Raw genomic sequence first — 14,231 nt, forward strand, 5'->3', positions numbered from 1 at the left:
AAAATTCAATTATACTTTTTTTTTTAAAAAAAAAAAATCATATTTTTATCATGAATAGTTGGAGTGAATAATGTTTTTGTGTGACAAGTTATTGAATTTAATTGGTATTATCATAAGAAAGACATAGTATGCGTTACAATCATTTTGATAATGTTTTGTAGGGTGTTATTAAATAAAAACTTTGTTGTTAGACTATTAATCCCATGCTCTCTACTATATCAATGGTATTTAAAATTAATTAATATTGGTTAAAGCAGTAAGGGAAAAATAAAAACGAAAGGGAAGGTGAAGGGGAGGACTGGAGGAGATGATGATACATCTGATATATTATATACGCAGGGGATAGGCATAGATGTATGCATGTACATGTTGGCAATAATGTTGTTGGAGGGAGGAAAGAGAGAGGGAGAGCGAGTACAGCAGAAGAAAACAAAAGAGAGGCCCTCGTGCAACTGGAGGTTTCAATGTACATCACTACTTTTTTATTAATCAAACCAAACTGCATTCGGCTGCATGTGTGCGTGTGGCTAGACACGGACATTCTTCTCTCCCTCTTTCTCTCTCTCTCTCTCTCTCTTTCTCCCTTTTTCTCTCTCTCTCTCTCATAATATATTATAACTGACGTTTTCTTCCAACCCCACCAAATGTATCCTTTCTGCACCTTCCGTGCACCTCCATTATCATATCATTTCCAGTCACACATCTCTCTCTCTCTCTCTCCCTTCTTCTTCTTCAAAACTTGCCCCACTTACATCTCACTTTTATTTATTCAATTTCATCATCCATTATTTCTGATGAATATCCCCATTTGTGTCGGCAATATTTCTCTCCAATTTCATCTCCCTTTTTTTTTTTTAATAATTTTTTTATTTCTAGTTTTTTATTTTTGGGAAGGCAAAAAGAATTTCTGAAATATACCCATCAGGGCCATCGCCCATGACAAATAAAAGGTGCCCAATTATGCCATATGTCACTCACCAACCAGTGTGCACGTGTGCTGATTCATTAAATCAGCTTTTCATTCCTGATTTGAATGCTCTGATTGTCCACTTGTCTCCCTCTCATTGGCCCTTCCGACCTTTCCGGTCCCCATCTTGATGGTCTGTTTTATCCACCTTTGATCATATCATCCCCACTTCTTTAACTTTTTTGGTTTGGATTTCACATTTCTCGACCTTATGTTTTTTTATTTTTGAATTAATTGTTTCACCCCTTACCCACTATTTATCATTTTCGTGTTTTTATTAGGAATGTGATGTTTGTTTTTTTATTTAATTTTAAATAAAATATTAATATTTAATAATATTAAATATTAAGTGTTTTATTTTTGTTATATTTTATTTATATTAAATATTAAAAAAATAAAAAAATTAATATGTTATTTTTTTATTTAAAAAATATACATATATTTTGATTTTTTTTCTATTTAGTAAAGAGTTTATAATAAATCATAAAAATAAAAATAAAAAAACAAAATTTTGAAAATAAATTACTTTCAACAAAAAATAAAAAAAAGGCAAACACCACCTAACATTTTTATCAAATTCGGACCAAAACCCTTTTAATTAAATAACCATTTATTTATTTTTATATATTACTTATTAACAAATTAACCTAACAAACCATATTCTATGGAACTTAAAATAAAAAAAATCAATATTATACCACACCTTGAAAACACTTCACATGAAAAGTTTCACCACATTTGGATTATGTTTAGTTTCTAAAAAAATATTAACAAGAGGAATAAAATATTTAAACAAAAAAAATTTATTTTTAAAAATATTTAAAAATGTATGTATGTGTATATTATTTATTAATTATATAAAAAAATAAATCATTTTTTTTCTTTTCTTCAATTTTTTTCCTCTAGTTTTTTATTTTTATTTTTATTTTTAAAGTTTTGATGATATTATTTCTTCACGATATAATACAAATCCATTAAGAAGATATGGAGAATGTCTTTTTCCCATAAAATACAAAAATTCTAAATGAGTAAAAGAAAATTTTTCCTTTTTCAGCGGCAAAAGTCAAAAAGTTTCCATTATTTCAATTTTTGAGTGGGAATCTAGTAAGGTACGTGGTACAATAAGTCAAAATATTCTTCTATAATTTTCACTTAGTTTCTCAGTATAGAAAAAGAAAACTAGCCAAACCATATCTCATACATCAACTAATTAAAATTAAAATTAAAATTAAAATTAAAATTAAAATTTATTTATTTATTTTTAATATTTTATGCTATTTTTTATAATTTTTTTTTCCAAAAAAAAAATAAAAATTGAAAACTGAGGTGTCACAGTGTCAGTAGAACCAAAAGAAACAGAAAGAAAGAAGGTAAAATAAATAAAATAAAATAAATATGAAAAAAAAAAAGAGAGAAAGGTGTTAATAAAAGGGAAAAGGAGTGTATCAAGAGTGTCCAATCCCTATCGGAGGATCTCACCAGGATCCACGCCTTGTATAAGTCTCCATCCAATCCACCTTTTTACTCACCCCAAGACAAGCTATCACCTTCAATATAAAGTCAAAAACATATTCATACTTTTATTTTATTATTTATTTATTTATTTATTTATTTATCCCATCAAGCTATTGCTCTCAAATCTCACAGCCCCTCGCTATGAATAGGATAGGAAAAATATTATCCACGATATAAAATATATATAATATCAAGAATGTAATCATGCATGAATATTATTAACTAAGGTACAAAACTTTAATGAAAACAAAAATATAAGGATTGTGTTTGATTCTAAAACATTAAAGGAAGAATGCGAAGAAAAAAAAAGCATAAGGGAAAAATTGAAGAAAAATTAAAAATAGATTTAAGATTAAAAATTATTTTTATATATTACTTCAAATTATTTTATTTAATTTTTCTCTTTTATATAAATTAAATAATTTAGAAATATGTAAAATTTTCATTTATTTTAATTATATTTGATTTTTTTATATTTTTTTATAGTAAAATTAAACATGAATTATTATATTTTTTAAAAGTTTTTTTCTTTAATACTTTTTGGCAATCAAAGGAAGTAAAAGGAAACATAGAAGGAAAAAAAATGAATAAAAAAAAATTAAAGTTAATAAATTATTTTATATCATTTTTGAAACTCATTTTTTTTTCATCCATATAAAAATTAAATAATTTAAAAAATATATAAGTTCTAACTATTTTTAAGTATATTGATTTTCTTTTATATTTTTTTAATAATAAACTAAATATAAAAAAATTATATTCCCGTAACCTTTTCTCAAAGCAAACAAAATCTTAATATTTTGTAATTTTCCCATATTAAATCATAATACACATTATTTTTATTTTATTTTTTTTATTTACTTGTAATTTAAAAGTTATTGTGTTATGTGATTTAATATAAATTTTAATAAGTGTTTTTAGTTTTTTTAATACTTGAAAAATAAAAATTTTCAAATATTAGAAATATCAAAAATATTTTTTAGAATCACCATCAAATATACTATGAATTAAATGAAATGATAATCCCATAGTCATATTAATAAATGACAATAAATAAATGAGTAGTAAATAATAAAAAATATAAAAAAAAGACGATTTTATGTTATATTTGGTTTAAATAAAAGAAAATTTGTTATAAAAAATTAATTATAATTAAAATTAATGAAAAATTTATATATATTTGAATTATTTACTTTATATATGTATATATATAAAAGAAAAAAAAACCATATAATGAGTTTAAAAAATGCATAAAAATCATTTATTAACTTTAAAATTATTTTTTTTTTTCTATTTCTCATTACTTCTTATTTTTCCTCACACTTCTCATAAACTAACCGAAAGGTTAGTGTTGATGTGTATGAACCGTTTCTGTCTTGAATTGTTGGTGAGAATTTGGCATGCAGTGAGGTTGCATAAGAACATTCCGGGAATGTGGAGTTAACGAGGGAGTCACCCACAAACTGCGGGATTGAGAAGAGATTAATAGCAATCATTGAAGCCCAAACCAAAAGGTTTTCATCATCTGAAAAATGCACAACCGAGTGAAGGGCATTTTGGGCCTTCGAGTTTACAAAAGGCAAGACTCCAAATCTTCAATCATTTCCAGGTCAATTCATGTGATTACCCCAAAACTCCAACATTTATCTCATTTCATGCCCGATTCAAAGTTTCAGACTCAGGCCGACGTTTAAAGTTTACACGTATTTGTTTTTGTCCTTACGATTATTGGATCAATTCACAACTTTAATTTATTAAGAATTAGTACTGATTAGATGATATGGCTAGTAGATGGAGTTCGAGTCCTATTCATTTGTACCCAGGTCTCATTTGTTTATGCCTTTATATCTTGATTCCATTTATTTACTTATTTGATAAATACTTTATTAATTAATATTTAATTATAATTTTTTTTCCAAATAGGGCGTAATCAGGAGAAAGATGAGCGGTTTTCCCCATTGTCAAACATTAGGCTGTTAGGCTGTAATCAGAAGAATAAGTGCTGTTTTCCCCACCGTCCCAAACATACGAGAGAGTGTTTCATTGTTGTATGTTGTATTGATACAGTAAAATGGAGGAAGTGAGGATTAGTAATGATTGAGATTGAGTGGGTAGTTTTGGGAATCCAGTTGGGTAAAGCAACTCGCAGAGAGCAGCACAGAAAAGTCAATAGTATAGTGATGGTTATGAAGGAATTACAGAGCAGAAGTTCCAAGTTTCCAACTGCCACAAAGGGGGGGCAGCCTCTCAGTATCTGATGTCTTTCAAACTTGCACGGTTGCATACTTGCACTAGAATGGAACCAGCTCTTAGTCACATGATAACCAAGACCCCTGTCTTGTAGTGATTTTTGTAAATTCCATAAGCAGATCTTGTTGCCAGACATGTGAAGGACTCTGCCTCTGGGGAAATTCCCTTTTCTTTTTAGCTCCAATCCCCTGCTCACCATGTGCCCCCTTTCCTTGGCTTCTTTTCCTCTCTTCTTTCTGCTAAAACCAGGGAAGAAGGGGACACAAATAGCAATAAATGATCAATTAAACCTACATATAATAGACATGAGATTTTTTAATCATATGATCAATTTAAATTGTTGTGTATTTTTATATGTTAACAAAATTTATCTTTTGGGTTCAGTTAAAAAAAAAACCCCAAAATTTAAAATACTGAATCCTCAAATAATTTAATGAAAATTCTAATTTTGTACAAAATTGAAAATTACATGTCATTTTATTTTCAAGGCAAAGATTTTCATAGTCTGATATTTCCAAACCGGGTGGAGAAATAGTTAAAAATTGAGAAGAAAAGTTGAGATTTAATTTTGGGTGAGGGTGCTACTATTACTTGAGGAGGGGGGGTGGGGTGGGCTCTGGGGGTCTGAGAGAGGGTCCCTCCCTAGTAGGGGGCACCTTGCATGGTTTGGCCTATGTGGCCTCACACCCTCTGCACATATGGTAGTCCTCAGGTCTATATATACACTTCTGACTGACTTAAACTAGAGCAAGCCCATACCATTTACAGCTCTCTCTGATCACTGGTTGGAGCTTCTTGGGAGCATCAATGGCTGTTTTCATGGCGGTTTTTGGTGTGGTTCTTATTGGGCTCTGTATTTGCACTGCTTTGTTGAGATGGAATGAGGTGAGGTACAGGAAGAAAGGATTGCCCCCAGGTACAATGGGTTGGCCAGTCTTTGGGGAGACCACTGAGTTTCTTAAGCAAGGCCCAAGCTTCATGAAAAACCAGAGAGCAAGGTGATTCTTGTTTTCTTTAGTTTCTTCACTTTCAGACGGATCTTACTGGGTTTTACCCTGTTTCTTTCTTCCTCCTTTTGCTGCTTTCAGGGTCACCAGTTTCTGGTTTGTGCTCCCTTATGAAAAGTGCTTACCACTTTTCAAGTGGTTTTCATGGTTTATGCTGTTTTAGCTCAAAGGAACAGATGGTATTTTTAGGGCACCCTATTCATTTATAGGTGGTGGCCTAGTAAAACCCCCTTTTGAGAACTCACAAGTACTCATTCATTAATCCCAAGTGACTTATTTGAGTTATTTCTCTCTTTCTATTTTGATTCATTGATACTAGTAAAAGCTTGTAAAAATTAAACTCAATTTTTGTTTTTTCTTTGGCTTTGAGTGCCTAGATTTCATTGTGAACACAGGCCAATTAATACAGAGATGTTCAAAAAGTGCAGTTCCTTTTAGGTTTCTAGTAATTTTACCCTGAAAATCACTGATCATTCTTGATGTTTATCCTCTATATAGATATATATGTATATATTTTTAAGAATGAATGGTTTAGTATGAATATAATTTTCTTTAATTTTTCTGTAACAGGTATGGAAAATTTTTCAAATCCCATTTATTGGGTTGTCCTACCACAGTCTCCATGGATCCAGAGCTCAACAGATACATCCTAATGAATGAAGCAAAAGGCCTGGTTCCTGGCTACCCACAGTCCATGTTAGATATCCTGGGAAAATGCAACATTGCAGCTGTCCATGGCTCCACTCACAAGTACATGAGAGGGGCACTGCTAGCTCTCATTAGCCCCACCATGATAAGAGACCAGCTTTTACCAAAGATAGATGAGTTCATGAGATCCCATCTGAACAAATGGGATACCAAAATCATCAACATCCAGGAGAAAACCAAAGAGGTTTGTATCAATCATTAAAAAGCCCTCTGGAATTTTTGAACTTTTTCATTCTAATTTCCATTTGTTCCATTGCTTTTTCTGCAGATGGCACTTCTCTCTTCTTTCAAGCAGATTGCCGGTATTGAATCCGGCACAATATCTAAGGAGTTTATGCCAGAGTTTTTCAAGCTGGTGTTGGGAACCATTTCTCTGCCTATTGACCTTCCTGGCACAAATTACCGCCGCGGGTTCCAAGTAAATTGCCCACCATTTTTGTGTTTCCTATCTCTTAATTTTCATGGAAGTTTTGCATAATTGAGATGTTTCGCTTTCACAGGCAAGGAAGAATATTGTTGGCATGTTGAGACAACTCATAGAGGAGAGAAAAGCTTCCCAGGAAACCCACAATGACATGCTTGGTTGCCTAATGAGAACTAATGAAAATCGATATAAACTAAGCGATGAAGAGATAATTGATCTCATAATCACAATTCTGTATTCGGGTTACGAGACTGTTTCCACCACTTCCATGATGGCTGTCAAGTATCTCCATGACCACCCAAGAGTTCTTGATGAACTCAGAGTGAGTGACATTTTTTTTTTTTTTTTTGGTATCTTGATATCTTCATGTTTTTCTACTCTAGTGCCTATGATCCTGACTTGATTTCAATCTCTGCAGAAAGAACATCTGGCAATCAGGGAAAGGAAAAGGCCAGAGGATCCCATTGACTGGAATGACTACAAGTTGATGCGCTTCACCCGAGCTGTAAGAAATATCCAAATTTGGCTGCAACATGATCCATTTTTTCAATTTTCCACATACAGAAAGTTTGGGTAAATTAGATTAACTCTGCTTTATTCTTGTGCAGGTGATCTTTGAGACCTCCAGACTGGCTACAATTGTTAATGGGGTTTTGAGGAAAACCACCAAAGACATGGAACTGAATGGTGAGTTGAGCAGACTCAAACCATAATTCACAAACACCATAATATCTTTTGGTTCTATCCACCTTGATGAGTCTTTATGGGCTCAAGGAGAAGTTTTGGAGGTAGCTACTCCTTTTGGCACTCTTTTCACAAAAAAAATGCAGAACATATAATGGACATGAGGTCATCTTCCTCAGTGGACCCTACCCTATCACAATCCACATGGCATACCTACCAATCCAGCTAGGCCTTAGACCGATCTCCCTTCTTTTGCTTCAATGGAATTACCTAAAAAATTACTGCATTTTCTTACCTATAGGTGAACCCTTTTCTTATCTGCAATACCTTATATTTATGTGTGCCTTCTTTTTTGTCTTCAGGATTTGTGATTCCAAAAGGCTGGAGAATATATGTTTATACCAGGGAGATCAACTATGACCCCTTGCTATACCCCGACCCGTTAGCTTTCAATCCTTGGAGATGGCTGGTTAGTGGACTTGAATATAGTTATTGTATCTTCTTTGCCTAATTGTTGAGTATCGGTTTTTTAAAAGGGATTGGTGAATGCAGGACAAGAGCTTAGAGTCCCAAAACTACTTCCTACTATTCGGAGGAGGCACCAGGCAGTGTCCCGGAAAGGAACTGGGAATGGCTGAAATTTCTACATTCCTTCACTACTTTGTAACAAGATACAGGTGAAGTAGTGGGCCTTATTCTTTTTGCCTGCTGTTTGGTTGGCTAGAAAACTTGGTTATTGAATTCACTATCATTTGGTTGCAGATGGGAAGAAGTTGGGGGAGATAAGCTAATGAAGTTTCCAAGAGTTGAAGCACCAAATGGACTACACATTAGGGTCTCAGCTTACTGACTAACCTATGTATGTACAGAAGAAAAATATAGAGCATGTGAAAGCAATATGGATGTACAATAATTTTCTAACATATTAGAAACTTAAATGGATCTAGATTTTCCATTATGTTCTGTGTATATGGGAATATCCATTGCCTCCTTCTAACACACTTGTAATGAATTTTCTCTCATTCTTTTGACAGTGAGAAATAAGTTTTTTAGGCAATAAAAATGCTGTCCATGCCCAACTTCTGGGTTTTCTTCTTTTATTAAAGCAAATTCACCATCAGCTTCAACATCATTCGTCATACAGACCCCCCTTTTTTTGGGTCCCCTGAACCAGGAAAAGCCCATAAAGTTCTACCCAGGTCAAAATGATGGCCCAAAATGAAGGGCCTTAAATGGGACTTGAAAGTTTGGGCCCAGCATGTTTTTGTGCAAAGGAAGCAAAACCTAGAGAATCATTGTCATAGGTGAAAATAATTTCCAGTTGTCTACTTCATGTTTATTTTAAAACAATAATATTTTTAAAATTAAAAAAAAAGTGTTTTTAAAGTCAAATAGGTCAAGATTTGCCGAAGCTTTATCATTAAAGTAAGAGAATCCAAGCTGGCCATTAAAAGTTGAAAATAAAAATAAAAATGAAAGTCACAAGTCAGTTGAAAATTGAGGATGATGAGGCCCATAGTATGAAAGGTCCAATTATTACAACTCATGGTGAAGACTAAAGATGAATGATCAATCGCCCGCACTCAAGATATGTCCCTTTCATTAACAATTTCAAGTTTTCAACCCACTCCTCCCTTGTGGTACCACTGCTGCCACCCCAAAGCTGCATGCACCACCAATCCTTTTTCTGCCTCAATTCTACACGTATTCATAAAAATGAAAATAAAAATAAAATGCACATCCCCAATGAGGATTGCAATGGTTGGTGGTCAAGCAATATGGAAAAAAATTAAAATTAAAATTAAAATGAAAATGAAATTTAAGAGGGATAGCAAAGGACTCAAATGGTGGTATAGTTGAATATGGACTTTCCCCACCTTCTTAGTGGTAAGTTGCCGATCCATGTAGTGGCCCATTAAAGGCTTGACATCATGGGCTTATGAACGTACCACTTGGACCACTTGGCCCACTTGGCCTTATGTCAAGCACCCAATTTATTTTGCTTTCACCATTTTACCCCAGGTCTATTCTCATAATAAAACTTGGAATCGTGACCGACATTTGTCTATGCATCACCGACTCTTTCCTTCAAGAGATTACGTAGGGTTGGTTAATCCAAGAGTATGAGCAATCAGATTGTGTCATTACATGCATTCAAAAGTTTGTTCGATAGTCTTTCTGTTCAAAGCATTTTTAATAGGAGTGTCTTCTTTTTTGGGAGAATTACCTATCGAAAGGCTTCTTTAAAAAACATTTTATACGATTTTTCAACTTTTAAAATTGTTTTTTAAATTTTGTCAAAACGTCTTATTTTCCTTCAAAAATATATTTTTTTAATGCTAAAAGAATATTTGATGATGATATTTGTATTGTTGTAATTTAAATAACACTGCCTTGTCACTATAGTAATTACAAAACTCTTTTCTAGAAATTGTTTTGTGAAACTTATATGGGTTTGTAACTCTCATATTGAAATTTCTAACTCTCATGTCATCAAATTATAAGTATTGACATTTCTGCAAATCTAATAACCTTCCTGAACATGATGCTTTTAAGACTTGAAACCATGACCTAGCTCTTGCATCAATTGCTATGGTCACAAGTCTTGACCATTTCAACAGAAAATCAATTAGTTGTAAGGAAGCTAAGTTTTGAGCATCCAATACCATACAAATTATCACTCTTAACCTGAACTTTGCTAAGATACTAGTTGGACTAATATGTTATGCTTGAGAAATAATACAAGAAAAGAAATGAGAACTAAAAAAATGGCATTAAATGTGATTTTGAATTATCTAAAAAGAGTGGAAGAGCAAATGAGTACTGAGAAGCCATGATGTGTTGTAATAGAGTAGGGATAGAGAAAATGGAAGAAGAGTTAAAGCAAAGTGAGCCATAACTAGGTTTACTTAGGTAGGTTGAGGTGAAATTGAAAGGAGCAACAAGTTTGCTCAAGCAAAGAAGAGATTCAGCTCAAGTGAAGAAGTTAATTATATTGCTTTTTGAATGTTCTAGAGAGCTAAAACCAAGCTTAAAACACCCTAAATAAGGAAAGGAAAGAGAGTTTAGATATTTATTGCTTAAGCATAGAACAGATTTAGCACAAGTGAAGAAGTTAATTATGTTGTTTTCTGAATGTTCTAAAGGGCTAAAACTAAGCTTAAAACACCAATAAACAAGAAAAGGAAAGAGAGTTTAGATATTTATTGGATTATCATGGCTATGACATGACAAAACATTGTATTGTCCTTGAAGTAGATCCACTTTCCTTTAGGGATGACAATGGGATGAGTTTTTTTTCGGGTACCTATCCCGCCTTACCCTTCATGGGACGGGGTTTAATTTTAATAAACGAATTTGAGAATTTTTTTAAAACCTGGGGCAGGTTCGGGTATTGCCCCACCCCGTCCCAATTATATATAAAATTAATTTAATTTAAAATTAAATTAAATTAATTTATATTTTACTATTTTTAATATATAGATAATAATAAAATATTTTTAATAAAATAAGTTATAAAAAATATAATAATTCAATTATTTATAAAATATATTTATTTTAATGTAATTAAAAATTTTAAAAGAAATTTTTTTTTTTTTTTTTTTTTAAAAAAAAAAAGTTAAACAGGGTGAGGTGAGGTGGGTATGAGAATTTATCATACTCGCCCTGCCCCGCCCCGTTTAAAATTTTTAAATGGGACAGGGATAGAAATTATTTTGAATAAACGAGACGGGGTTGGGATGAGAGTGACCAATCCTGAACCTGCCCCGTTGTCATCCCTACTTTCCTTGGAAATCAATATTGGTACAATAGGGAACTAGTGTCCTACTCTAATATTCAATAACCAAAAGCCTTATTTAAGGTGCATTCCTTGGATGAGGTACAATACAACTCGAATTTGAAGGTTGACTATAGGAAGCTTGCAATAGTATATATGGCTACAAGAAAGAGTGCAACAATTGGTATGGTTGTAGTAGGGTGAACTTGGCTACAATGTCAATGGTGAACTTGGTTGTTGCAATGTCAATGATGAACTTGGTTGTACTAGTGTCAAAGGAAAACTTAGTTATAGTAGTGTTAAAGGCAAAGGATTTCAAGCAAGTAAAGTGGAACCATAGAATGGACTGTAATAGTGGATCAAAATGATGGGCTATAGCAATTATAAAAAACAAAGAAGTAGAGTCACCAAAGATAGAGAAGTGGCAAAGATGGAAACATTAGATTAGGAGGAAGTGATTTCTCGAGTAACTCTAAGGAGGGGCTTTTATAGGTAGAGTTCTAACATAACTCTCTTAAAAATGTTGAATGGCTCAAACATAAATAAATGAAGTTAAAACGTAGTTATACCAATTCAGCCCACTAAATGCTTTGACTAGGGAATAGATTATCTCTAACTGAGAATGACTCAACTAAACTTAAAGCTAATAAAAAAAAAGTTAAATTTAAAATTAAATAATTGCAACTTTGAAATATTTGATTAAAATCGTGTGCATGTTAGGACGGAGCCCTGAAAAGGATGACATGATGTAACAATAAATAAAATTAATTTATATTCATGATTTTGGTATCCCTTTACTATGCAATTTATGCATTATGATTAATTTGAGCATTTAAGCCTACATCACTTGTATTGTATATGACTTGAGTGTATTATGAATTATATAAAAAATCTAAGTTATAGGTTCCTTATAAGTTGATAAGTTGTTTATAGTTCGTCTAGGGACTTAGATAAATCCTTTTAAAATATAGTGCACTACCTTCTAATTGGAAGAATGATTTGTCTTAATCGTCAAGAGGTGTTTCTCATGTAAGTAGATTAGTATCCATAACCTAATATCCACTATATGTGGACTTTCCATGTATTGGTGTTCATAATTTAATGAGGTGGAAGTTATAAACCTATCAAGATTATCTCTACCATCATTAAGTCTTAGATTTTCCTATTTTGTGATCAATTGATATACTTAGATCCACAAATGACATATGCTAAATCCCTTTTAAGAAATTACTGTAGGGTCATAAATTTTATGTTATAAATCCTTAAAATCATCTAAGAGAACACATTGTCTCAATCCTATGAGATATCATGGTATCTCTATTGAGAATACCTATCATCACCTACTTTAGTAAATAGTGACTCAATCAATAGGGAATATATGACTACCTTAGAGCCTCACGCATAGGTCAAAGTCATTAAAGATTACAATAGTGGTTCAATATTTTTTTAAGATTGAGAATCCATACAACTATTAGCTTGATGAAATCAAGACTATTCACTAGCCAATATTATGAACTACTGTAGATATTTTTCAATATGTAAACCATACACAATAGTGCACTCTTCATGAAAAACTTATCTCGATGACCAAGATAAGTTATCTCTCTAATTAAGTTAGTGCACTACAGCCTTAGATGAATTGTTTGACACCATGGATTGACTATAAATTACTCATCAACTTGCAAGGAAATTATGACTTAAATATTTTACACAACTTTTAATACATCCTAGTTATGTATAATACAAGTGATATAAGTATGAATGTTCAAATAAATATTAATTTAATTAAGGATTGAATAGTGGAAACTAAAACTCATTTGTTATATTATGTTATACTTTAAAGGGTTTTATCATAACATTAACCCATATAGTGATATAACTAGTCCACATACCTTTCATTCTTCTCCTAGAACCACACAACCCTTAGGTTGGTCTATATAAATTTTCATTTTCATTTCCAATTCCCCATTCAAGAACACAATCTTAGCATCATTTGGCGTTTACCAAGTTATAAATGAAAGCTAGAGGGGTAACAAAACTCTAATTGAGGAAATCATGGTCACGTGGGAAAAGGTATCAAAATAATATATACCCTTTGTTTAAAACCTTTGATTATCATGCATGCTTTGTTCTTCTTTATGGACCCATCTCACTTTAATGTTTTTTTTGAAGCAACCACTCACAACCTAGTTTTTTCACTATGAGGTAAATCTACTATCTCCCATGTATGGTTTACACATGATCAATTCAATTTCATTGGTAATAGTCTGTTTTCATAATGGTGCATCTAGAGAAGTTATAGTTTTTTTGAAGAATCTAAAGTTCTCATATATTAGAAATGTGTAGAAATGATTTTTAAGGTTTGTTTATTTCTCATCTCTTTTACTTCTTCTTAGTTCAATTTTAGAAGATTCATTAAACTTGTCTCTAATTATTCTCTGAATTTGTTTCTTCACCACTAAGTTTCATAAGAAATACATTTTCAAAGAAATCAACTTTCTTTGTTTCCATTATGGAGTTCACTTCTATGAGATTGTTTTTTGATATAATAATTAAAAACCTATAAGTTGTAATTGTACCCGACCTTACACTTTCAAGTATGCTTGTTAGGTGCATAATCATTCCATAACTCATAGGGTATTTTACTAGTTTTTTCTTATAAGATATTCTATTATGAACATGAGAAGATGTGCATGTATAAATCCAAAAGAATAAAATATAAAATACAAACCTTAAATCATTAATATAAAGAAAAATCTAAAAGAAAAAGCTTTTACCTCTGCTTTTTGAAATTATAGAAATTACACTTATTTTGATCGTTATAAGAACAATTCAATTGAAAGAAGAAGAAGATGTGAAAAGAGAAGAAAAAAATTTAAATGAAAAATGATGTAAATA

The 14,231-nt window shown here is 31.8% G+C and overlaps 1 protein-coding gene across 1 annotated transcript; it reads left to right on the forward strand.

Moving 5' to 3' along the window:
• Positions 1-5,412: 5,412 nt before the first annotated feature.
• Positions 5,413-8,655, forward strand: LOC117929660 (cytochrome P450 85A). The gene is made up of 9 exons (XM_034850017.1): positions 5,413-5,730; positions 6,310-6,631; positions 6,716-6,865; positions 6,948-7,193; positions 7,290-7,376; positions 7,480-7,558; positions 7,918-8,024; positions 8,108-8,232; positions 8,318-8,655. Exons 1-9 carry the CDS (start codon positions 5,540-5,542, stop codon positions 8,403-8,405), a joined length of 1,395 nt encoding a protein of 464 aa, XP_034705908.1. The 5' UTR covers positions 5,413-5,539; the 3' UTR covers positions 8,406-8,655.
• The last annotated feature ends 5,576 nt before the right edge of the window (positions 8,656-14,231 follow it).

The sequence above is a fragment of the Vitis riparia genome, chromosome 14 (assembly GCF_004353265.1).
Source record: "Vitis riparia cultivar Riparia Gloire de Montpellier isolate 1030 chromosome 14, EGFV_Vit.rip_1.0, whole genome shotgun sequence".
Classification (NCBI taxonomy): domain Eukaryota; kingdom Viridiplantae; phylum Streptophyta; class Magnoliopsida; order Vitales; family Vitaceae; genus Vitis; species Vitis riparia.

What these genes read in the sequence shown, in the direction of transcription:
- LOC117929660 (XM_034850017.1), top strand. Translation starts at nt 5,540, where the DNA reads ATGGCTGTTTTCATGGCGGTTTTTGGTGTGGTTCTTATTGGGCTCTGT. An exon ending in TCCAGGAGAAAACCAAAGAG is followed by an intron (nt 6,632 to 6,715) that starts GTTTGTATCAAT and finishes CTTTTTCTGCAG; the next exon opens with ATGGCACTTCTCTCTTCTTT. An exon ending in GAGTTCTTGATGAACTCAGA is followed by an intron (nt 7,194 to 7,289) that starts GTGAGTGACATT and finishes CAATCTCTGCAG; the next exon opens with AAAGAACATCTGGCAATCAG.